This window comes from Stenella coeruleoalba (assembly GCF_951394435.1).
Source record: "Stenella coeruleoalba genome assembly, chromosome: 20".
In the NCBI taxonomy this organism is placed as follows: Eukaryota; Metazoa; Chordata; class Mammalia; order Artiodactyla; family Delphinidae; genus Stenella; species Stenella coeruleoalba.
Window position 1 is genome coordinate 48,083,587 of NC_137166.1, and position 24,548 is coordinate 48,108,134.

At 54.1% G+C, this 24,548-nt stretch overlaps 1 protein-coding gene across 3 annotated transcripts; it reads right to left on the reverse strand.

Moving 5' to 3' along the window:
• Positions 1 to 1,068: 1,068 nt before the first annotated feature.
• SMG9 (SMG9 nonsense mediated mRNA decay factor) lies at positions 1,069 to 21,258 on the reverse strand. Of its 3 annotated transcripts, XM_079908423.1 has the most exons (14): positions 21,125 to 21,253; positions 18,309 to 18,464; positions 16,001 to 16,075; positions 15,648 to 15,912; positions 15,473 to 15,570; positions 13,858 to 13,970; positions 11,543 to 11,654; positions 8,411 to 8,506; positions 7,923 to 8,008; positions 5,155 to 5,261; positions 4,335 to 4,442; positions 4,035 to 4,163; positions 3,577 to 3,721; positions 1,069 to 2,566 (listed from the first exon to the last, which is right to left on the reverse strand). In XM_079908423.1, the coding sequence occupies exons 2-14, from the start codon at positions 18,456 to 18,458 to the stop codon at positions 2,488 to 2,490; spliced, it is 1,563 nt and encodes a 520-aa protein (XP_079764549.1). In that variant the 5' UTR covers positions 18,459 to 18,464; positions 21,125 to 21,253; the 3' UTR covers positions 1,069 to 2,487. The 3 variants fall into 3 exon arrangements, with proteins under 3 accessions (XP_079764549.1, XP_079764547.1, XP_079764548.1); XM_079908421.1 differs by lacking the exons at positions 1,069 to 2,566; positions 3,577 to 3,721 and having other exon boundaries at positions 3,745 to 4,163; positions 21,125 to 21,258; XM_079908422.1 differs by lacking the exons at positions 1,069 to 2,566; positions 3,577 to 3,721; positions 21,125 to 21,253 and adding an exon at positions 19,437 to 19,448 and having other exon boundaries at positions 3,745 to 4,163.
• Positions 21,259 to 24,548: the final 3,290 nt, after the last annotated feature.

Below are 24,548 nucleotides of genomic sequence, written 5' to 3' on the forward strand. Positions count from 1 at the left end.
GGGCTGGGAGCACGCAGGCTCCATCTGTGCCCAGGCTGGGTGGCACTGGGGGACGGGAAGGAACTCAGCAGCAGCTCTCCTGGCTGCGCCTGTGTGCTCTCGTGCTTCTGTGCTCTGGGTCTCACACTCTCGCTGGCATTGCCCCCACCTTCCCTACTCTGGTGAACCCACACACCAACCAGCACTGCCCTGGGAAGCAAGGGGAGGGAACAGCACACGGGAGTGCTAAGTTCTGATAAGGCAGAGAAGAGCCAGCTGTCAGGCTGGAGAGAGTGGCCAGAAAGGTGTCCCCGCAGATCGGCACGGCGGCAAAGGATGCAGAAGCATTTCCATAAGAGGGCAGTGAACAGCTCTCAAGGGCCTGCGGGGTCATGAAGGGAGGTTCCCGCCTAAGGTCTCAGCCAGTGGTGGCAGGGCCAGAGCCTGCCCTGGGCCTCGTACCTCCCAGACCTGGGGTCTGCAGACTCCCCACTTCTGGCCAGACCTTCTCTGGCCTGACTGCTTTCTTTACTGACCCCTACTCTACCCTCTTCAGCTGTGCTTTTATTCTCAAAAGACCCCGGGATTCCCATGACCTGGACACCAGGACTGTATACAGGGTATGTCAGAGGGCAGGGGGAAGCCAGGGAGACCAGAGTGGCATGGGGGGTGGTGGACTGACCAGATCAGCTGGTTGGACTGGAACCAACTGCTTTACTGAAGGGTGGAGTGGTATGATTTGAGGGCCAGGACTAGTTTGGGATTAGGGTGTGGTGAACAGACCAATCTGGAGACATACTTTGGGAAACACTAAACTAGGATGATGTACCATATTTAACTGAGCAGGTGAGGATAGGTACTACATTGAACTGTATGGTGTACTTAATTGAGGGTAGGTTCTGGATTAAAGGGAGGGACCATTTCTCAGCAAGAGCAGTTGAGGTTTAGAGAGGAAGGAAGCCACCATGTGTAAGGGTAACATCATGTGTAAGGATAACATATGAGTATTTGAACAAGGGTAGAACCTGTTTTGACTAAGGGGAAGTACAGTTGGCCCTCTGTATCCGAGGGTTCCACATCCGTGGATTCAACCAACCTTGGATTGAAAATATTTGAAAAAAAAATTCCACAAAGTTCCAAAAAGTAAAACTTGACTTTTCCAAGTGCTGGCAACTATCTACATACCATTTACGTTGTATTTACAACTATTTACACAGCACTGACTGGTGGATTAGGCTTTTTTGTTTGTTTGTTTGTTTTTGCGGGTACGCGGGCCTCTCACTGTCCTGGCCTCTCCCGTTGTGGAGCACAGGCTCCAGACGCGCAGGCTCAGTGGCCATGGCTCACGGGCCCAGCCGCTCCGCGGCATGTGGGATCTTCCCGGACCGGGGCACGAACCCGCGTCCCCTGCATCGGCAGGCGGACTCTCAACCACTGCGCCACCAGGGAAGCCCGGCAGGTGGATTCTTAACCACTGCGCCACCAGGGAAGCCCATGGATTAGGTTTTTTAACCAGTCTAGAAGATGACTTACAGTAGATGGAAGGATGTGCGTAGGTTACATGCAAATACTGTGCTGTTTAATATACGGGACTTGAGCATCTAAGGATTTTGGTATCTACGGGGGGTCCTGGAACCAATCCCTTGTGGATACCGAGTGACAGTATACTATATTGACTAATTGTATTTAACTAAGGACGTGTTCTATTTTTTAACGAATTGAGTTAGGCATTGCATTTAACTAGGCATTTCACCAAAGGGAAGGCACCGTCTTCAAGTGAGCAGAAAACGAGGGCCCTGTACCTTCCTCTCCATGGCACACAGAGACAGGAGGCTTGATATCACCCCAGGAAATAGAATACCCCTTTCTAGAGGCTTCCTCCATAGCAAAGACTGGTCTTTAACTACCCCTGGCAACTCTCTGACCTACAGTGGATGTGCCCACGGGAAGTTCATTCAGGCTCCAATGGGAGGCCATGGCTAACCTGCCCCCAAGGGCTGGGACCCAGAACTGGGGGGATTCCCAGGACAGCACACTGGGGAGGGGGAAGAAGATGAGCGCCAGAACAGGCTGCGTGACTGTTTTTATTCCAGCCACCAGATCTGCCCCAATAAAGAGCTCCCAGACCCTGCCTCACCTTCCAGGCAGGGGCCTGGAGTCAGGGCAGAGGGACCTGCTGCTCCTGTCCCTGCAGAAGGAGGCCGACACGGAGCCTGGGCTTCCTGGTGACCACTCGGGCTCCTCCCGCCGCCTGTCCCTGTGGGGGCTGATGATGGGCTACCTCGTCCAGGCTGGGGGCGGGATCTCAAAGTCACCCCCTGAACAACGCTCCCTTGAGGATGGGGGACCGGCCCTGGACACCTCGTGTCTCCGGGTGAGGAAGTCACGGTCCCTTGTCCATCAGGCCTGCTGCCGCTCTCCGCCCCGCGGGGAGAGGACGTGGGTGCCCCTCGCCACCCACTGGGGGCCCGGAAGGGGGTTCTCTGCGAGCCGTTCCTCCCCTTGGCCTCAGGCCAGCAGGCGGCTGTACTCGGCCAGGGCGGAGGACTTTTTCACCCCGTCCCAGATCCGGGCGGCGTAGTGGAACCTGTGAGGGGAGGTCAACAGTCAGAGCTGCCCTGGCTGTGGCCCCCGCATGACCGTAACGCCTGGGATACAGGGAAGATGCCAACGCCGATGCTAGGTGACCTGATCCCCTCACCTCCCCCAGGGGAAGCGAAGGTGAAGTCCTCGAGCGCCCACCTCTGGGCCCAAACTGCTTCCCGCTCCACTCAGTGCTGGCCTTTGTGGGTAGGGGTCTATCTCTATATCCCTCCAGAGTCTTGTGATGATCAGAAACGTCTAGCAGCTGCATAACCCCCCACCTCCCAAATTCTCCCCTCCCCGCTGGGCCCTGGTTTAGACCAAAGAGAGAAACAGAGCTCCAGAGTGGCTTCCTGCTGTGTCTGCACTCCCTGCCCCTTCTGCCCACAGCCAACTGCAGACAGACCCAGGGGAGCCAAGCTGCAGCTACTTCTCAAGTTTCTGTTTCTCTGGAAAATGAGATGAGGCAGCCCCGGGTCTGTGGCAGCACTGCTGTGGGCTCTGGGCATAGAGAGCCACGTAGAGTCGGGGCTGGGGAGGCAGCGCAGGGCTTTGTGAAGGAAGGTGGAGAAAGCCAGAGGCAGAGGCTCCCAGTGGAGGGGGCTAGTCGGGGGAGGGGGGTCCTGGAGAACGCGGCTCCCGTGGTTCCCGACAGCTTTCCGCTTTCCTCTCCGGTGCAGCTATGCTCTCTGCACTCAGGGCCTCAGAATAAATCTTTAAACTTGACTGGGCTCACTGGCCCTACTCCTTGCAGTCAAGGGACACCCAACCACAGTGCATGACCTTGCCACGTGACACTTCCTTCTCTGAGGCTGAACCTCCCCACTAGTAAAACTGGTGACAAGCTCCACACCCTCCCGGCTGATTGGGATTCAAAATCCCATGGAACGGCAACAAGATGGTAGCACTCATCAGTGCTCCAGGAGGGGAAGCTGAGGTGTGGAGAGACCTCCGAGACCCTCAACGCGGTGGAGGTGGGGCCCTCACACTGACTCCTCTGCCGAGCGCTCTCACCAGTTCTTCTCGGTGAGGATCGTGTGTGACAGCTGCGGCCGGGCCATGGACATCACTTGGCTCCGGAGCTTGCTCACCAAGGACTGGAAGCTGGGGTGGCCTCGGTACCCAGGGAGCAGGGAGAAGAGGGGGCTGGAACTGGGTCCTGGAAAGTCAGAAGTTAGGAGGGGAGGGGAAGGGGGACAGCCCGCCGAGAGAGGCCCTTCCTCCCCGTCAACAGCATCCTGGCCTGCCAGGAGCGCCTGAGTTCAGCCCCGGCCCAGGTCCCCCCGTCCTTCCGTGACTCGGAAACGTGCTCCCACGGAAGGAAGGGTCTGAGCACCTTAGGGACAGGCTTGAGTCTCCCCTCAGACCAGGGCGGGTCCCTGTCACCCCCAGACCGGGGCAGCCTGTGTCTCCCTCTAACCAGGTGGGCCGTGTCTCCCTACGGACCAGATCCCCTCGAGGCGGAACCGTACCTGCTCTTGGGGGGGTTTCACTCTCTGCCTCGCTGTCCATGAAGGGCATCAGGAACAGATTGACCTCGGAGTCCAGGAAGTCGGGTGGGAGCCCAGGGAAGACGTTGCACTGCAACATGGACAGCGTACCTGGTGGAGGGAACCCGTGAGGCTGCAGGCACAGTGCTGCAGGGCCGGGGGAGGTATGCGCAGGGTGGTCAAGCTGGGGTCAGGGGATGGGTCTGGGGGCCGGGGCTTTGGGACTGGATTGGGAGCCAGAAGGCCACTGGCCAGCTTGGGGGGTGGCTGGGGGACCCTCACCCTTGTACCGCAGGTGGGAGTGGGCCATGAGCTGGTCAATCATCAGGTGCATCTGCCGCAGCTTCCGAGGGCAGAAGTCCTCCCGGCGAGCTTTGTTCTGCAGGAAGACTGCGGGTGGGAGGAGACGGGGAGCTCGCGCTCGCCACTGCCACTCGCCACTCGCCACTCAGACTCCCCTTCTCACACCAAAGACCAGCCCTGCCCCTGAGTTCAGATCACTTGTATTTACATGATAAGTAACTTCCCTTTAGTACCAGGCCCTGTGCTGGGCAGCGCTGGGGACCCAGAGAAATGAGTCAGAGTCTGTTTCTGCCCTCAGGAAGTCCCCAGTCTGATGGCCACCTGCTCAGGAGCCTGGCAGAAAGACCAGGGGCTGGGCCAGGTGGAGGAAGCAGGGAAGACCCTGCCTGGGGTGTCATAAACGAGCCGGATCTTTGCAGAGGAGCAGTGCGTCAGAGCGCAGGGCAAGGACAGAGCGGACCAAGGATGCGCGAGTAGGGGCCCAAGCAGGGTGAACAGGGTGCGTGGCGCCACTGGGGCCGACGCCACACTCCCTGAGCCCCGTGCCATGGACCCAGAAGCAGGCAGACTAGGGTCCTGCCCCCAAGGGGCTCCCATTCTGATCGAGGGGCCAGAGCTGGACTCGGGGGTCACGCCCTGATGGCCAGGGGGACCCTCAGAGGAAGTGGCAGCTAATCCTTTTTGACTCTCCTCACAAGCCCCACAGGTGCTCCTCCCAGCGCCCCCTCCGCAGAGTACTCCCGGTTTCCGCCCCCCACTCTCCCCTGCCCACCAGTGCAGCCCCCGGAATGCCTCTCACCCAGGTGGGGGTAGTACTCAGTGCCTTCATCGGAGCCTGACGAGCTGCTGGACTCATGGCTGGGGGACGGGGTGGAGGGCTTCACCATCTCTGCTGTCTGGAGGAACCTTGGGGTTTGGGGTGACAGGTTGGTGCTCTGCTGCCGGCCCCCCCATATCCCACAGCCTGGGGAAGGAGGGGGCTCCCTTCACGGATCTGATTAAAGCTACAGCCACACTCAGAAAAATGCCACATACACACCATATTCCTCACACAGTTTTAGGGAACCCAGAGACAACCCTCTCAGACACTGATCCATGGACCCATGTCAACACGTATGTATTTTTTTAACGAGTTTATGCCATCAAGAAAAGTACTTTACTTTTTAGAGGAGTTTTAAGTTCATAGCAAAACTGAGTGGAAAGCAAAGAGAATTCCCACGGACCCTCCCCCCCGCCCCCAACACACAGCCTTCCCGCTTGGCAACATTCCCATGATCCTCCAGTGACACACCGTTGCCACCCGACGTCCGTGGCTTACATTAGGGCTCCCTCCTGGTGGTGTATGCTCTATGGGTTTTGACAAAAACCACATAAATCCACCACTTGTATCACACGAGTAGTTTCGGGGCCCAGAAATCCTCTCTGCTCCACCTATTCACCCCTCCCTCCCCCTCCCAACCCTGGCAGCCACTGATATTTTTACTGGTCTCCATAGTTTTGCCTTTTCCAGAACGTCACAGAGTTGGAATCATACAGTATGAAGCCTTTGCAAATTGGCTTCTTTCACTTAATAATCTCCATTTGAGGCTCCTCCATTGTCTTCCATGGCAGGACAGCGCATCTCTTTTTAACACCGAATAATGTGCCATCGTGTGGATGTACCACAACTTATGTATCCGTTTATCTACCAAAGGACATCTTGGCTGCCCCCGGTTTTGGCAATTATGAGTAAAGCTGTGCAGGTTTTTGTATGGATGTAAGTTTCCAGTTTATGCTATCTTAAAGTAATTCTTCCAAATATAGAAAAGTATATATAAAAGTAAATAAAATAAACCTGAGATAAGGGCTAACGGGATCTGATAAACTATGGCCCTTCTCCTCGTACAGACACGTGCACAAAGCAATCTGGAGTGACTGAGGGGGGCGGGAAGGGACGACAGAGTGGAAGCTTCCCTCAGACCAGCCCGGGGTCCCTGATCTCAGGACTCAGCTGAGGGGGCCGCAGGGCAAAAGCGCCTCTGAGCCTATAAGCAGCTACTATGCGCCCAGATTGCACTGGCACCTCCCTTCCAGGCCATCCCTAAATCGGCCACAAATATGGTATCCACAATTTCCAGGGATTCACCTGCTCTGGGGAGGCCACCTGTAGACTCTGGCTTAAAACCGAGGCTCTGCAAGGGCCAGCCTGAGGCCACACCCCACCACAATGTGACCTCCACAGGGCAGCCTGTGTTACCTGTTTGTTCACACCTGTATCCCCAGAGCCCAGGACAGAGACCAGCCTATGTAAATGCCCAATATATTTGTCTTTTGAATGAATTCCAACAGACGACGGTGGTAGGAGGGGGTGTTTCAGAATGAAGTCACTTAGATCTGGTCACAACAGCCGGCTCCCCCAGCAGCTTGTTTTTTTACTGTTGGCCAGACCCTCAGCTCCCACCCACCCCCAGAGTTACTAACACAAACCTTAAGCTCCCACTTAATCTACTGCTTACTAGGCACCAGGTGCTCTGCTGAATGCTTTACATTCTTTAACTCACTTCATCTGCAGGACACCGTTTGCCTATGAGGAAGTGTGGAAAAAGCAACCGCTCGCCTAACGAGTGCTGGGATTCAAACACAGGGCTGCCTGACTCCGGAGACATCTGCTTCCTTCAGCTCGGCTCTCCCCTCCCCACAAGCTCCCGTTCCTTCCATCTGTCTGTCTGGGCCCCGTGCCCAGGGCTGCTGGCCTCCCCACAGCTACCTCCTGGGGCCTGAGGCCAAGAGGATCGGAGCCAGTCCTATCTGGGGGCATTTCTGGAACCTCCAGCTGCTTCAGGCAGTACTCCTGCCAGATCCTGACTCCCTCCCTTCCCTGCCCACCAGGGACCCGCGGGAATGGCACCTACGCCGGGAGATGGACCACGAGGCTCTAAGGAGCAGTTCCTCAGCGTGCTATTTATTCAACAAACTTGTTAAATATCCACCTTGTGCCAGGCACTGTGTGAGCCACTGGGGCTTACATTCTAACGAGGGAGACAAGACCATAAAAAGGTCCACACCATCCTGTCAGGGAGTGATACGTGCAGTGAAGGAGAACACAGCAGGGTAAGAGCGGGAGAGTCACAGGAGAGGCAGTTAGCAGGTTGGGGAGGCCTCAGGGGCACGTGAAGGGCATGAGGGAGGGGGCCTGGCAGCCGCGGGGAGAGTGTTTCCAGCCGAGAGGTGAGGCGTGCAGAGGTCCTAAGCGCCACGAGGGACAGCCGTGGGGCCACCACACTTCTGATGGAAGGAGTGAGGCAAGTGCTGGGGGAGGTTGGGGCGGTGACCGGGACCACATCACGTAGAACCCTGTTAGCCATGCATGGGGAAGACCCTGAATTTTACTCTGAGTGATGTGCACAGTCCGTGGAGGGTGGTAAGTGTGTATGTGTGCTGAGAGAGGATTAGGTGGCAGTGATCCTCTCCAACTCACGTTTTCAAAGGGTCCCTGTGGCTGCCGTGTGGAAGTGGTGAGAGCTGTGCAAGTGGCTGAGTCTCGGGGCCCCCGTCCCTAGCCTGGCTCCGCTCCCGACAGCGCCTCACCTGTACAGGCTGAGGTCCGTGAACCAGTCCTGGACGACAATCACCACGTGGCAGACAGTGAAGAGGAAGGCAGCGATCTGGAGTGACTGAGGGGGGCAGGAAGGGACGACAGAGTTGAAGTTTCCCTCAGCCCAGACTGAGGTCCCTGATCTCAGGACTCAGCTGAGGGGGCCGCAGGGCAAAAGCGCCTCTGAGCCTATAAGCACCTACTATGCGCCCAGATTGCACGGGCACCTCCCTTCCAGGCCATCCCTAAAATGGGCCAGGTGGCAATGATCAGCCCCTTTTTACACAGGCGGATACGGAGGCTTGAAGGGGGGATGATTTTGCCGAGAGGCAGAGCCAGGGGCTGAGTCAGGTCTGACTCTTGGTGCCGTCCTCTCCCTCCAGCTCTGGGGTACCCAGGGCTCTTATGAAGCAGAAACTAGCCTAACCCGTATCCACTAGCGCTCCATCCTGGACCACCAGGCCTGGCTCGGCCCCCTCACCTGCATCTCCACGTAGGTGTGGGGCAGGCTGTACTCTGGAGGCAGCTTGCGGTCGTTGTTGATGAGGTGGTCCAAGATGGAGGGGCTCAGGATGGGCTGGAGCAGGAAGACAGCAAGGTGTCAGGGAAGGGCCGCGGGTCAGGATCCCAGGGGACACGGCCACCAAGTTCCACCCGATGACTGCAGATACATCACCTCTCAGGACAAAATAATGTCAGATACACGGGCAGTTTCTAATTAGGAAAGAACTAGTCAGTAAGAGGAGGTGACAGAAAAAGAGTTTCAAAGCCGACACACTTTCCCCAGCCCTCTCACAAGTCCCCACTGCTCCCAAGTGCTGCGTGCCCCAGAAGAGCGCTCCTAGTGCTGGAAAATCGAACATCCACTTGAATGAGTCATGTCCCTGCGACACCCTTATTTTGTTGTTTCAAATGCTGTCAGGCCTTCCCTGGTGGCACAGTGGTTGAGAGTCCGCCTGCTGATGCAGGGGACAGGGGTTCTTGCCCTGGTCCGGGAGGATCCCACATGCCGCGGAACGGCTAGGCCCGTGAGCCATGGCCGCCGAGTCTGCGCGTCTGGAGCCTGTGCTCCACAACGGGAGAGGCCCCAACAGTGAGAGGCCCGTGTACCGCAAAAAAAAAAAAAAAAAAAGTATCAAATGCTTTCAAAACTTCACTAGGATAATCACTCAGGTCAAATAACAATGGTTAATGTGAAGACTAGTGAGGATTTAAAAGGCTGCATCAGGGCTTCCTTGGTGGCACAGTTGTTAAGAATCCACCTGCCAGTACAGGGGACACGGGTTCGAGCCCTGGTCTGGGAAGATCCCACATACCGTGGAGCCACTAAGCCCGTGTGCCACAACTACTGAGCCTGAGTGCTGCAACTACTGAAGCCTGCACGCCTAGAGCCCGTGCTCCACAACGAGAAGCCACCGCAATGAGAAGCCCACGCACCGCAACGAAGAGTAGCCCCCGCTCGCTGCAACTAGAGAAACCCAGCACGAAGCAACTAAGACCCAACACAGCCAAAACAAACAAACAAACAAACAAAGAACTGCATCAGTGGGTGTAAAAGAGTCATCTGTGAGCTCATCACCTTTTCTTAAAGGAACATCCCACTAAAAATACAAGAGATTAAATTAGTGGATCATCTATCCACTTCTTCCTGCCCTGGATGGAATTAACTTTAAGAAAGAGGCTTGGGGCTTCCCTGGCGCAGTGGTTGGGAGTCCACCTGCTGATGCAGGGGACACGGGTTTGTGCCCCGGTCCGGGAAGATCCCACATGCTGCGGAGCGGCTGGGCCCCTGAGCCATGGCCGCTGAGCCTGCGCGTCCGGAGCCTGTGCTCCGCAACGGGAGAGGCCGTGGCAGTGAGAGGCTCGCGTACCGCAAAAAAAAAAAAAAAAGAGGCTTTCCTCTTTCCTCTTTCGTCAATCCAATGGCTCACTTTCTAAAACCCCAAACACTGCAGTGTTCCATTCTGTCTTTTCTCATTCATTCATTCATTCATTCATTTATTGCTTGCTTGTTTGCTTGCTGCATTGGGTCTTCATTGCTGCTCGTGGGCTTTCTCTAGTTGCGGCGAGCGGGGGCTACTCTTCCTTGTGGTGCGCGGGCTTCTTGTTGTGGTGGCTTCCTTGTGAAGCACGGGCTCTAGCTGCAAGGGCTTCAGTAGTTGTGGCTCGCAGGCTCTAGAGCACAGGTTCAGTAGTTGTGGCACATGGGCTCAGTAGTTGTGGCTCGAGGGCTATAGAGCACAGGCTCAGTAGTTGTGGCGCACGGGCTTAGTTGCTCCACGGCATGTGGGATCTTCCTGGACTGGGGCTCGAACCTCTGTCCCCTGCACTGGCAGGCGGATTCTTAACCACTGCACCACCAGGAAAGTCCCTTCCATTCTGTCTTGTTCTAACTTCTGCTCTGCCCCATGGGGGCCCCGGACCAGCCCGCAGCTGGTTCAGCTCGGCACAAGGTCTCGGTGGTCCTGTCACAGGGCCTGGCACACAGGTCTCACACCACATTTGTGGAAGGTTTTCCACCCATCAATGTGTACGGTGGCCAGAACTTTGTTCCACTAACATTCATTGAGCATCAGCTGTGGGCCAGGCCTCTCCCTGAGGAGCTGCAGACCGGATAGGAGCGGGCACAGAATGCAAGAACCAGATTGTGGTAAGCCACGTGCTGCGCTGGGAGGTGCACATGGGTGCACATGGGCACCGGTGGGCGCTCAGAGGAGGGGGAGGCTTCCGGGAGGAGGCAATGCCCCTGTGGAGTCTTCAGGGAGGAGAAGGCAACAGCCAAGCAACAAAGCAAGGGGAGAGAGAATGTTCTAATGGTGACGATGCTGACAGCCAAGAGTACTGAGAACCCACTTCATGCCAGGACTTCACCTGTGTTAATTCACTGACACCTCACAGAAACCCCACGAGGGAGGCAATGTTGTTTTTCCCACTTAAGAAAACCGAGGAGTGGAAACGTTAAACAACTTGGCCAAGGTCGCAGAGCTCAGGAGCGAGACTATGGCAAGGCTTGGAGGTGTGTATGGTGGGGCCGGTGTCTACATCAGAGAGGGGAGTCCAGGGAGTCTGACAGGCGAGCCGCACAGGCCCCGGCTGCCTAGCTAAGGAACAGGGATCTTGGAGAAGCTGAGGAAAGCTGCCAGGTAACGCAGGACAGGCCAGCTCTTGTGACAGTGAGGCGCCTGAAGGCTCGCCACGCACCATCCCGTGCCCAGCACTCTGCCTGGACTGTTCCACTGACTCCCTGCAACCCTCCTATGAAGCTGAGAAAACTATCACCCCCATTTACAGATGAAAAAATGGAGGTGGGGGGGTTAAAACTTACTTAAAGGCCAGCTCTGGCTGTAGACTGACTCCAGGGCCCACACTTCCAACTGCTATGCTATAAGATTCTTTAGGCTCCTGTGTACACGGATGGATGGGAGTGGAGAGGGGGTGAAATCTGACAAGAAGAGACTAAGGGCCAAAAAGAGACACAACTTGCCCAAAGGCACTAGCATGTCCGTGGCTTGGCCGAAGCCCCATGGAATCCAAGCAAGGTTCTGGCTTAAACACATTTGGGGATGAAGCTGAGTGCTGCACGCAGCAGGGTGGGGTGAGTGGGGGTCAGCACCTGCGTGTCCAGGAAAACGATCCGCTCCTGGGTAATGAAGAAGTCAATGCCACTGGTCTGGTTGCCCCCTCGTTCCTTCATTTCGGCGCTCTGGGCCCGGAAGACATAGGCCCTGTGGAAAGGAGCAGGCGGGGGCATTAGAGGTCAGGTTCTTGGCCTTTGCCGCCTCCAGAGTGTGGCCCTGTGAGTGAGACCATGAGATGTGATTCCCGCCTGCCCGCAAAGCCTTCCATTCATGGCCCCTGCTGCCTAGGGGGCTGTGTTTTATATCACATGACTTCATCCCTACCCCTACCCATAGGTAGACCTGTTAAGTCTTAACAAAATCAATAGACTGAGGTGTTTAAGAGCAAGGACTTCGCTGCACTGCTGGGATTCAAACCCCAGCTCTGCCTCTTCCTGGCTGTGTGGCTTTGAATAAGTTCCTTAATCTCTTTCTCCTCGGTTTCCTCGTCTGTAAAACGGGGACAACAATAGTCTCAATCTCTCAGAGTGACTGTGAGGTTAATATACATAAAGCGCTTAACAGAGTGCCTGATACACGATGCTATAAAATAGCTGGCTATTAATTATCAAGTGTACCTGCCATGTGCCAGGTATGGGACACACAGCACTGAATACTCTCCACCCCATGGTGAGAGGGTGCGGGGCATCCAGGCTCCCAGTTCTTGCCCTGACTGGAGCGCTTTCCCTGCTCCCCCTCCTCAGCGTCTGCTTGTTCTCAAATGGCCCCTTGACCAGCTGATTTATACAGGAACCTGGCCCCAGCCACCTCCCCATAACCCCTTCCTGTTTGATTATCATCTTCTAATGTGCTTGTTTACTAGCTCCCCATTAAAATGCAAGCCCCACGGGGACAGAGATTTTTGCCACTTTTGTTTACTGTTGTAGCCCCAGCACCCAGGACAGGGCCTGGCCCGTGGTAAACACCCAATAAATATTTGTTGAACTGAAGCAGGGAGACCAGTTAGGAGGCTCCTGGCCTCCTCCAGGGGAGATGGCAGTGGCCTGGACCAGGAGATGGGCGTGGAGGAGAGGAGCAGATGAATTCTCAAGATAATTAGGAGGTAAAACTTATGAGACCTGATGACAAGAGTTGGTACCAACGTCTGCCATGTCACAGGCGGACCTGCCTCAGAAGGACACATTAGGCCGACAGGATTCTAGCTCAAGTATCTGAGCCGACGGCCACAGGGAAGTTTTGCTAGTTGGGGGTGGAAGCTGAGATGGAAAGGATGCCGGCCAAGAGAGCTGCAGCTGTGCCAGAGCGCGGCCCAGCTGAGCTGAGGTCATGAGTGAGCAGAGAAGAGTGGGGACGGAGCCGACCTGGGAGGCGGGGCACCGCAGCTCGGGGTCTGGAGATGTACGTTCTCACCACAGGGGTTCTTAACCTGTTCCGGGTTTCCCTCAGGCCCCTCTGAGAGCTGGTGGGAACTATGGACACTTTCCCTAGAAGAGAAGCCTGACTGTAAATGTGTGTAGAATCCTGCATATACCGTTCGGGGGTTCATGGACCCCTGAGGCCCAACCATGGTGTCCAGGGTGACATCACCGACTTTATAAAAACCAAACTCCTACGCTTTAAGATAACCCTAAGTGGCCACAACCCCTGCTCACCCCCCATCTTGATTCTTCCTTAATTAGACTGTCTGTGTTCCCTACCTGACTCCCCAATCCCTGCCTTTCCCTCTTTCCTTCCCTGCCCTCAGTTTGGGGCTCTAGTGCTCAAGCTCCCTCCTCCCCCAAAGGACTCCCTCCTTTACCTTCACAATCATACCCTGTCCTTACTCAGCAAGGCAGGACTGAGGCTGGTCTAGAACCCACGCCCTTCATCCAGGTCTCTTGTCCCAGTGTTTCCCAGGCCACATCAGCCACATCCTGTGAGCACTCGCTCTGTGCCAAGTTCTTGTTAACTTTTGCCTTCCCGATCTTGTCTCATCCTCCAAAAATGCACTTTACAGATGAGAAAGTGAGATACCAGGAGGTGAAGGGACCTGCCCAAGACCAGCCAGCTGGTGAGCGGCAGGGCTGAGACTGGGGTGAACCTAAATCCAAAGACTTAACGGATGTGCCATGCCAGCTCCTGGCTGGTCCTGTCCATTTGCTGGAACGAGGAAGGGAGGGAGGGAGGGAGGTGCAGGATTGGTGTGCTTGGAGCTACACGAAAGTTTGGTCCAGACTGGTCACCATCCTCATCCGACAGAGACATTGAGGTCAAGGTAGGGGAACACCAAACACCACCTGCAATATCCAGGCCCACCCTCCCCTGACCTAGGTGGGTGCCACCTCCCTTGCAGACCCAACGTCCCCCTCACCTCTGGTCCTCCTCAGGAGTGTTGGCTGACAACAACGACATAACCATGGACTTGCCTGTCCCCTGGAGGCCCAGGACACCAACCACCAAGACATCAGTCTGATCCAACAGGTACTGCGGGAAGAGGCAGGAATGAGACCCTCAAAAATCTGTCGGTTGATGGAGTGGGAGTGAGGAAGGGGCCCTAAAGACTTCCATGGCTCGCCCACCTACCTTCTCAGATATAAAGAAAAACCTTTGTGCTCCAAATCCCCTCAACTGGGCAAAGGGCGGGGGAAGGGGGGTATATGGAACGTTCTGGGCACAAAGAACAGCATTTGTGAGAGCTCCAACGCAGAAAAGAGCCTCCCTGGTCAAGAAGGTACTAGGAAGTCAGAGTGGCTAGAACACAGAGGAAAAGGGGCGCCTGACTTTGGGGAGAAGGGGAGAGGCATAGGAACAAAAGGATGGGTGGAAGAAGCCAGGACTGAGTAACTGAGGGCCACTGGAGCAGACTCCTGGGAGGCTTTGGGCTTCAGGCAGGTTGGGAAAACATGGGAAAGCGTGATAAAGGCAGCAGTAAGCAGGAAGGGGAGACCAGCCCGTCCTGGCTCTGTCTGTGGGGTTTAAGAGTCCTACAGAATCCTGAGACCTTCACCTCTGGGCTGCCAGCTCTGCTGATTTTCACCACCAGGGGGCATAAGAGACACTCCTCAAGGAAAAGAGTCATGTCCTCAATGTGGCTGCTGCACCTTAGAATCATCTGGAGAGCTCTAAAAAAAACCCCTCTAATCCTGGGCTGAACCCTAGACCCACTAAAGCAGAATATCGAGGGCTAGCCCAGTTCAATATGGTAGACACTGACCACATGTGGCTACTTAAATTTAAATTAATTAAAATTAAACAAAACTACAAATGAGTTCCTCAGTTATACGATCCACGTTTGGGGATTTGTGGGTAAGTGCTCTATAGCAGGGCCTGGACAGCGGCTCTTTTTTTTTTTTTAAAGCTTCCCAGTTGATATCAACATGAGAGTGGTAACAGATGGGCCTGGTATGTTGTTAGTAAATCCAAGCTGTTGGAGAAGGAGAGGGAGCATACCTGGGAGAATCTGAGTAATGTGACAAGCCTGGGAGGGAAAAAACAGGACGGGGGGAAATGAAGACTGGGACACTGGAAGTAGATATGATGGTCCAGAGGTGTGAGGTGTGGACTACAGTGAGGGCTGTTGGGATGGAGGCGGAACCTCCGGGGGCTAACATTCAAACCAGTTCACACTGGTACTGCATGGGTCTTGACCAATCAGGAGGAGGACTGGAGCAGGCCCAGGAGGCTGCCCTGCTGCGTGCGAGAGCGGGCAGGAGATCCCAGGGCCTCTGCGGTGGTAATGGGTCCCTCTCCGCCAACCAGTATCAAAGTATTTCAGCATTTTAGCAACCAGCACAGCTGAGCTAGTGTAAGCCACTGAAATTCGGCCCGGCTAGGTGAGAACGTTCTGATCCATTCTCTCACTGCTGCCATTGCCCGAAAGCTGTCTAGTCTGGTGCTGCCTGCCAAGGAGCTGGGGGGCGGGGAGGAGGTGAGGGTGTGGGGCCCGGAGAAGGTCGAGCAGGGAGAGAGCCCTGACCCCCCAGTACCTCAATGGCACTGTCGCACCAATTCATCTGGTCATCCACCAACTTGATGCTGTGCTTCATGCGCTCTGGGGGCAGCAGTTTGGCCTGGCCCACGACAGCTGCAGACAAGGACGTGCTGACGGTCTGTGCGAGGGGGTTCCGGCTCCCAACCAGATCCCGCCCGGCCCCAACTCACGGTCCATGGCTGCCGGCGCGGCAGTCCCCATGCCCCGGTTCTGGATCTGGTACACAGGCTGTGTGGGTCTCTGCCCCTCCTTCTCCCCCTTGGGTGGCGCAGGGGCTGCAGGGGGTGGTGGGGCAGTGCCCTCGGGGGTGGAGGCATTCGCTGTGGCCGCAGGCCCTTTCCCCTCCTCCCGTGGCTTCATGAGGACAATGGGCTTCTCAAGAGGGGCTGGGGCAGGCGGGGCGGCAGGGGCCGTTGGAGTCGGTGGCTGCTTTGACTACGGGCGTGAGAAGGTTCCGGTCAGTGGAGAGATCCTTGCCCTAACTGCTCCCAGCCTCCCCTTCCAAAGCGTCTTCCCCACTCACCCGCTCTGCTGGAGGCTTTGAGAGGATGATGGGGGTTTTCTGCATGACCGCCGTGCTTGTCTCTTCGCTGCCATCCTGTGGTGAGGGAGGGCAGTTACTCAGGAGTGACTCCCCTAGTTCCCTGGACACCCCTCTAAGTGTCAAGTATCATTCTAAACGCCTTCAGACATAAACTCCTCCAATCCTACCAACAGCCCTGTGAGAGATACCTTTATCCCCATTTTTCAAATGAAAAAACTGAGATCCAGAGAGGTTAACTGGCTTGCCCAAGGCCACACAGCCAATTAAGCAGTGGAGCCAGGACTTGAAGCCAGACAGCCGGGTTCCAGAACCACGCTGCCAGCCACTCCACTCAGCTGCCTTTGCTAGACAAGCCCAGGCAGAAGGCGCTGGGGCTTTGGAGCGAGAGACATCTGCATTTGAACTTGGCCTTGGCTTTTGTTGGTTGTGTGAACACGGATAAGGAATCACCCTCACTTAGGCCCATTTGCTCATCTGGCGAATGGGGATAGGAATTCCTTCCTCACAGGACTGTTAAGAGGCTGAAAGTAGACAGGACTCACAAACCGTCCACGGAGCACTGGGCACGTGGCAGGTGCACAGTATCTAGAGCTGCTCTCCTGACAGCCCTGCTGTCCCAACCTCCGCTCCTCAGCCCCACCCGGGCTCGCCAAGTCAGCGGACTGATTCCCATGCCTTACCCTCTTCATGCCTCTTCTGTCTCACCCCCACCTGCCTAAGAAAGGGGAGAGACCTGAGTTTGAATCCTGTTCCTTCTGTGGTACCCTGAGTAACCCTGGGAGAGTCCTGACCCTTCAGTAGGTCTGTTTCTTCACCTACATATTGAGGATACTTATTTAAATCCTGCTCACTCACTGGCCTATGACGAAGGACAAACCAAAGGATATGAACGTGCTTTGCAAAGAACAGGTGAGGGTGAAGAGATGAGGATGGATAGGAGACACAGTCAGGAGGCACCATGTACAGCACTGGTGCCCGATGGGCGTGGGGGTGACCAGGATGAGACCTGATGGGCCGTCACTAGTAGCGGGAGGAAGAGAATTGGCAGGAAGACGCTGAGGTCAGCAGGAGACATGGAGGACGTGAGGAGTCCATTGGCCAGTTAGGAGGCTGCCAGGGTCTCAAAGACAAGACATCTGGGAGCTGCTTGTTCAGGGACTGAAGCTGAAGGTGCAGGAGGATGGTAACATTCCCCAGAAAGATGTGTGTGGAAGGAGGAGAGACTGCGTGTTGTCATTTATGCTGTGGCCCAAGGGAAGGAGTAAGCAAGAGCCAAGCTCACTGTGAATAAATTTCCTTCATGATTTTTGCAGTTTTATGGCTCAGAAACTGTCCCAACCATTATCTTCTTCCACTCCCCCCCCCCCCCAAATAAACAGCCCTTAGAGGCGGGCAGGGCCCTGGAGAAAGAACCCGGGGGGCAGGCTGTGGCAGTGAGTCACCTACACACAGGAGAGGAGCAAGGCTGGACCGGGCCCACAACGACGCTCCCGACTCCTGATTCCCGGTCCAGGACACTCTACAGCAGACACAGTGGTGCTGCGCCTGAGGCTCACTTGGATTCGGGTTCAAGGCCTGGCCCCAAAGCTTATTGACTTGTGACTTTGGGTGGGTCCCTTCCCCTCTAAGACTCATTTCCTCATTAGTGAAAACTGCATCTATCATAGGCTCTACTTCATGGGACAGCTGCAGGAGCTCAGCAAGACCCAAAGGATGGAAAGCACTCTGCAGAGCACCAGCACACTGCACACTGCTCAATAAACAAAAAAGGCTGCTATCATGACACAACTCTGGAAAACAGGGGCTTCTGGCACCTCTCAGCTCAAACTCCAATGCCAATTCCAGTCAGTGAAATCCAAAGTTCTTTCCAAGGCCTATCAGGTCCCACATGATCTGGCCCCAGTTTCCTCTCTGATCTCATCTTCTATCACTTCCCCTTCTTCATCCACTGCAGTCACGCTGGCCTCCTGGCTACTCCTTGAACACACCAGATATAAGGCCTCAGGGCCTTCGCATTTGCTGTTCTGTTTTGAATGCTCTTCACTCAGATTCTGTCAGGACTTGTCCCCTTGCCTCCTTCAGGTCTCTGCTCAAAAGTCAGCTGTTCAGAGAAGCCTTCTCTGACTGCTTCATCTAAGACAGCCCCTTTATCACTCTGAGCGCAGTCCGTTTTGTCCACAGTTATATCCCCAGCATCTAGATGAGGGCCCGGTGCCTAGCTGGTGCTCAATAAACATTGGTGGAATGAGTGGACACATGAATGCTGCCCTTGGGCCCAGATACTCACCCGTCTCTCTCTGTCCCAAGGTGCAGTGTAGTCCCTCTCCCGACCACCAGGCCCGGAGAGATTCTGGGGGCCGCCAGGGCCCGGCTCCTTCCACCGCCGCCGCCTGTCTATCCCATAGAGCCCAGGCTGACTGTGCCCAGACTCAGACATGGTCACCTATGGGTAGAAAGAGGTTGATTCCAGGATGAAAGAAGTCTCTCCCCACTCTATCTGGCTTACCCTGGACTATAAGGCACTTCCTTTCAAGAGAGCTCTGTGGCTGTGGCAGTGACTGCCAGCAGGATCTCAATAGCCATTCTTCACTACTTCCAAAGAAATAAAACCCTCAGTTCTGAGCTGGACACCTGGCTATCCAGAATACACTTCTCAGCCTAGTCTGCAGTTAGCTGCGGCCATGTGACTAAGCTCTTTCTGGCCAACGGTATGACACCAGAAGCGTGTTTTGGCAGCGTTCAGAAACTTTTCTTCACAGACACTGGCACCTGCCTTTTGTCCCTTCCTCCTACTAGCTGAAAGGAATGCGGGTGTGGAGGCTGGAGCTCAAGCAGCCATTAAGGTCTGTGAGGCAGCTTAATGGAAGGAAGGCATAAGAGACAAAACACAAGGTTCGGGGACTCCCTATTAACCTTTAATTGCCTATCTCTGGATGCAGTGACAAACAAATCCCCTGCTATCTCTTGTAGCCAAAACTATTCCCAACTGTTAATCACTTTTCTCAACATAAATACTAACACATGGGGGAAGGTCACATAAAAATGGAACATACTCTTTCCCAAAGTGCAGCAAAGCATTTCCATACAAATCTGTAACATGACCCCCAGTCTGACAACTACCCTTTTGATTACCCAATACTGGCACATGTGGGGGTGGGGCACCTGTATTCAAGGACCTGTTTTCACCGGGTGTCCCTCTACTTTCAGTGTGTTCACCTTCCATTACTGACGGTCTGCCATCCCTCACCCTCCAAGGCCTCACCAGGAACATTATATGTCCCTCACCAGGGTCATTATATGTCATTATATGTCTCACATCTAAGACATTATAAAATGTATGGTTACCTGTATAACCCACTCTCTACCATTTAACTAGCTGCTTATAGGCCCCTAGGGAGTTTCCCCAGCTGTTTACACTTCATTCCAGGGAAGTCTCTTGAGTATGTCTGTTTGCAGGACTCCGAGGCCAACTGCTATAGCTCACGGGTCCATATCTGGTCTGCCTTCTGTTGTCGGAAATAAAGTTTTATTGGAATACAGCCACATCCATCAATTTTACAAGTTGTCTATGGCTGCCTTCTTGATACAATGGCAGAGGTGAGTAGCTGAGACAGAGATACTATGGGCTGCAGAGTCTAAAGTAATTATTCTCTGGACCTTTACAGAAAAAGTTTGCTGACCTTTGCTTAGCTCTGAAGTGCCTTCAAATCATTCTATGAATCCCTCCACCTCCCACCCCAGTACAGTGACATTAAGAGGTCCTTGTGTAAGACTCTTTCCCCAGAACGGAAGTATCTGTTTACAGGATGCAGGAGTAATTTTGCTAGCCAGGTAGGGGCTTGTCTAGCTCCTCTCAGCACTGCTCTACGTGACCTCTCCCCTAGCCACAAACTAGGTGGAAGACTGCCTTCTGAGACAAAGGAGGGCAAGGCCAGTTTACAGATGCTTATGCAAACTGATTCAGCACTTAAGTGACTGTTTACAGTCTCCTGAAGGACAGCCTCCTCAGAAATCGAGACTCTTCCCCGCCTCGCAATTAAGGTTCTGTTTACACTTTATCCTGGAGGCCTCCAGTGCACTTAATTGTCTGTTTTCTTGCCTCAATAGGGATTCTGCTCCACCACTAAAGTATCTGTTTACATAACCCATGAGGACCTTCTTCCCATGCATGTTATTCTGGGAACTTCCACAGTACCTGAGTTTATTCTACAGCCCCTATGGCAAGCTCCCCAGAATTTAAGAGTTCACCTACAAGCATTTTGGGGACTCCCAATAGTTTCCAGGCTCCTCTGGGGATCCCCCCCCACACACAAAAGTATAAAGCCAGTCTATTTGTGTTTATTTACAGGACTCTTAAGGTGACCTCCCAGAACTACAAATTACAAATTCCCCTATTACAAATTCTTGGGGGGGCTTCCTCAGTACTTAAGCATCTCTTAACATGCTCCTTTTGGGGGATCACCCAGAATCTATTTGCAAGTTATTTGGGGAGACTCCCAATTCCTAACTCCGTATTTATGGTCTAATGGAGCACTCCCACCCCAGAACCTGGGTCTATTCACACTATTTTTCTACAAGACTCTCCAGCAATTACATGTATATGTACAGCCTCTCATATGGGGTCTCCCCTGGAACTTGAGTCTGTGTTTTATTCAGGGGACTTCAGCATAATTAGGCACCTGTTTACAGGCCTCCTATAGGGAACCCCAGAACTTAAGTTTCTATTTACATTGTATTTAGAGGAATTTGGAGGACCTCCCCACTGTTTAAAAATCCGTTTGTAGGCCCTCTACGAGTGTCCCCACGGCTCTGCACGTTACTGGAGGGATTTCGCAGTACTTTACCGCCAGTTTACAGGCCCTCAATATAAATGGTCTCCCAGAACTGAAATTTTTCCAATATACACATTATCTGTCTCCTGCCCACCCCACTCCCGGTAACGCGCTTTTTAACGCGTTGCTTTGACTCCGAACTTAGTTACGCACAACCGCCAGGCGTCCGAACGACCAGTTAGCGGTCAAGGAGGAGCCGGGCCCCGAAACACGCCCCGTGCCCCGCCCCCCGCCGAGGCGCCAGCCTAGCGCAGGCACGCGGGCCACTTACCTAAGGCGGCTGCTGATTGGTTCCCGGGGCGTAAGGGGGGCGCGCGCTCTCCGAGATGGGGGTGGGGTGGGGACGGGGAGGTTCCACTGCAAGCCACCGGCCTGTAAATGGTGTCTGGGAACCCGGGAGCGTGGCGGGAGAGAACGGGTACCGGTCAACCCACAACCGGTGGGGGCATCCCGGAAGCGGCACCGAAGGTAGGCCGGTCCGAGGGAGGAAGAAGTCGAGAAGATCTCGCGGGGCCGAACCGAGATCACGTCTCGCCGGCTGCCGGCCGTGCGCATGCGCCGCAGGCTGGGCGCGCGAGAATCGAGCGTGAGCGCCGGGCTGAGCGTGCGTTGATGTAGGTGGTTGGCTTCAGCAAGCCGGCGGGTTGCAGAGGGCAGTTGGGAGTGCGCGGCGACTCCGCTTCAGTACGCGTGCTCATCGCCGGGGGCGTACGTGGGCTTGCAGAGAAGCTGGGGAAGCGGGGCGGGGCGGGGACGCCGGAGGCTTTGGGTTCGAGTACCGCTTCAGCTGTGGTGTTGGCAGGACGCGGTGGGGTGGGACGGCAGGAAAGAATTTTAAGTGTCCCGGGCTGAGTGAGTGCTGAGAACACAGGCATGAATCAGAACTGGCGTAGGCCCTGGATGGGATCCCGGTCTGTGGAGGGAGACGGCTAGGGAATCAAATCACTTAGGAAAGGATGCGGATACGATTGGACCTTGAAGGGCAGGCAAGGACACTCCAGGCGAGGGAACCCCGGGAGAAAGGTCCAAACTGGCTTGGACTCATGGAGTTCCACTGGGGTGGGAGGTGAGGCAGCAGACATGGGCAGGTCAGATCCTGAAGAGATGTGAGACGTGGACTGGTGGGAAGAAGAGCACGTATAAACCCTTCGGGGGCTGCGGTGGAGGAGGGATACAGTGCTAAGAGTCAACAATTCAAACGCCTGCGGTGAGAACCCTGTGCGCGCCTAAGATGAATACCGGGCGGAGAGTGAGGCCCGCAAAGACCGCATGCGCTGTTAGCCCAAAGGCCTCCGCGACTTAGCTGAAGCGGGTGGTTGCCAATGGGAACGATAGATGCTTCAAGAGAAGAGAGAAGGGTATATATACATATACATATATTCATAGATATATAGGTGAGTGAGGAATTTACCATTTTTCATTTAAAATTACATTTGGGTACCTCCCCGGAGGTCCAGTGGTTAAGATTCGGCTTCCATTGCTTGGGGACACAGGTGGTCCCTGGTCGGGGAACTAAGATCCCACATGCCGCGTGGCGTGGCCAAACAACAAAATTATATTTGGACAGGGAATACATGTACATTCTGACAAAAGTCGAGAAGTCCATGGGGTAGACAAGAAAAGTCCGTCTCCTCTCTGGTTCCCATATTCCATTCCTAGAGCACCGCTTCTCAGTTTCCTTCTGGAGCTACTGTTAGAGCAAAGCATTGGGGTTGACAGCTTGAGCCTGGCCAAGTTCCTTAACCTTTCTGCGTCTGTGTCCTGTTTCTACAATGGAGATGAGGGCACTGAATGATGATACTGGCAGAGTTAAATGGGTGACAGTGCCTAGAATAGTGCCTGGTGCATAGTAGCACTGTGTGTTGTCATTATTATTATTATTTTTTTTTTTTTTTTTTTGCGGTACTCGGGCCTCTCACTGTTATGGCCTGTGCAGAGCACAGGCTCCGGACGCGCAGGCTCAGCTGCCGTGGCTCACGGGCCCAGCCGCTCCGTTGCATGTGGGATCTTCCCGGACCGGGGCACGAACCCGTGTCCCCTGCATCAGCAGGCGGACTCTCAACCACTGTGCCACCAGGGAAGCCCTGTTGTCATTATTTTGTGGTTTACGATGACAGTGATAGTGACTGAGTCTGAACTGCCCCCATCCCGTCCAGGCCTCATCCCTGCTGCCATTTTCTCAGCACAGGTGGCAGGTGGAACCATTTCCCCAGGCTGTCACAGGCTGGGTGAAAACAACCATCACACAGACTGAGTTGAGAGTCCTGTTATTTCTGGATTCTCCAGAAGATTGTGGGTGTCTGGAATAGATACACATGACAGGCCATCTTTGTGTTATGTCTGACATTATCCCCTTTAGCATCTTCATCTGTTAGGTCGAATCTGTTTTTCTTACCTGAATTTCTCAACCCCAGAGTAGCCTCACAAATGCCAGTTTCACCTCTGGGCAACCCTCAGAGGTGGAGATTTGACTTAAGGGAAAAGAAGGGGCTTGGCATTGGACCATGGGCCCACTGTATACTATATACATCACTGTAACCTTCTCCCCTCCTCATTTAACAGATGCAGAAAATGAGTCTGAGAGAGAAGAAGGGCCTTGCTGAAGTACCCAGGGCCAGGAGGCATCAGGGCCTGGATTCAAACCCAACCCTGTCTCACTCTAGGGCGAGCCCACATTTTTTCCCTGGCATTGGGCAGCCTGCCTAGCGGTGAGTCAGTGGTGCAATCAAGCACCCAGAGAGCTGCTTTTATATAAATGGGATGGCGTGCTGTTGTGTGGATGTACCATACTTAACCATTACCCTATTGATAAACATTTAGGTTGTTTCTGAACTTCTGCTCTTACAAACGTTTGCCACAATGAATATCCTGTACATCTGACTGCATGTAGATGATAGTATTATCAATAGAATATCTCGTTTGAAGTAGAATTGCTGAGTCAAAGGGTACCTGCACAGGGAATTTTAAGAGCCCTTTGCCAAACGATCTATTCATTTCTCAAATCACTTCTCTGTTCACTTCATTCATTCGTTTGTATCTACTGAACGAATTATGGAACTCTAGTCATCTGCCAGGACAGAGCACCTGCCCTTCAGGAATGGATCTTCTAGTAGGGGCAGATGATGTCAGGTAAAAGATGCTTGGAAAAATCAGGATAAGGGAAGTGAGAGTGACAGAGGTCACAGAGAGTGACAGGTGGTCAGGGAAGGCTGCTCTGAGGTGACATTTGAGCAGAAGCCTGAAAGATGGTAAGGGAATGAACCATAGGAAGATGCTAAAAAACAGTAAGTGGGAAGATCCCGAAGTGAGAATGGACCTGGGTGTTCAAGGATTATCAAGATGACCAGAGTGACTGGAGCAGAGTGGAAAAGGGGTAGAATTATTTAGGGATATAGCTGTAGAGAGGTCCAGGTTACATGGGGTCTTGTGGGCTATGGTAAGAGCTTTTGAATTTACTTACAAGTGTAACAGGAAGCCTTTGGAGGGCCGTGAGCAAGGACAAACATGTTGTGAGGTATGTTTTATAAAGATTTCTCTAGTGTTATTCTCAAAAAGTAGTAACAGTGGTTCCCTGTGGGGGTGAAGGTTATAGGTAGATGTGGAGGAAAACGTCTTAAGACTTTCATGTTTTTGAACTATGTGACTCTTATCTATGCACAAAAAAGTTAAACCAGCACTGGCCGCCATGAGGAGAA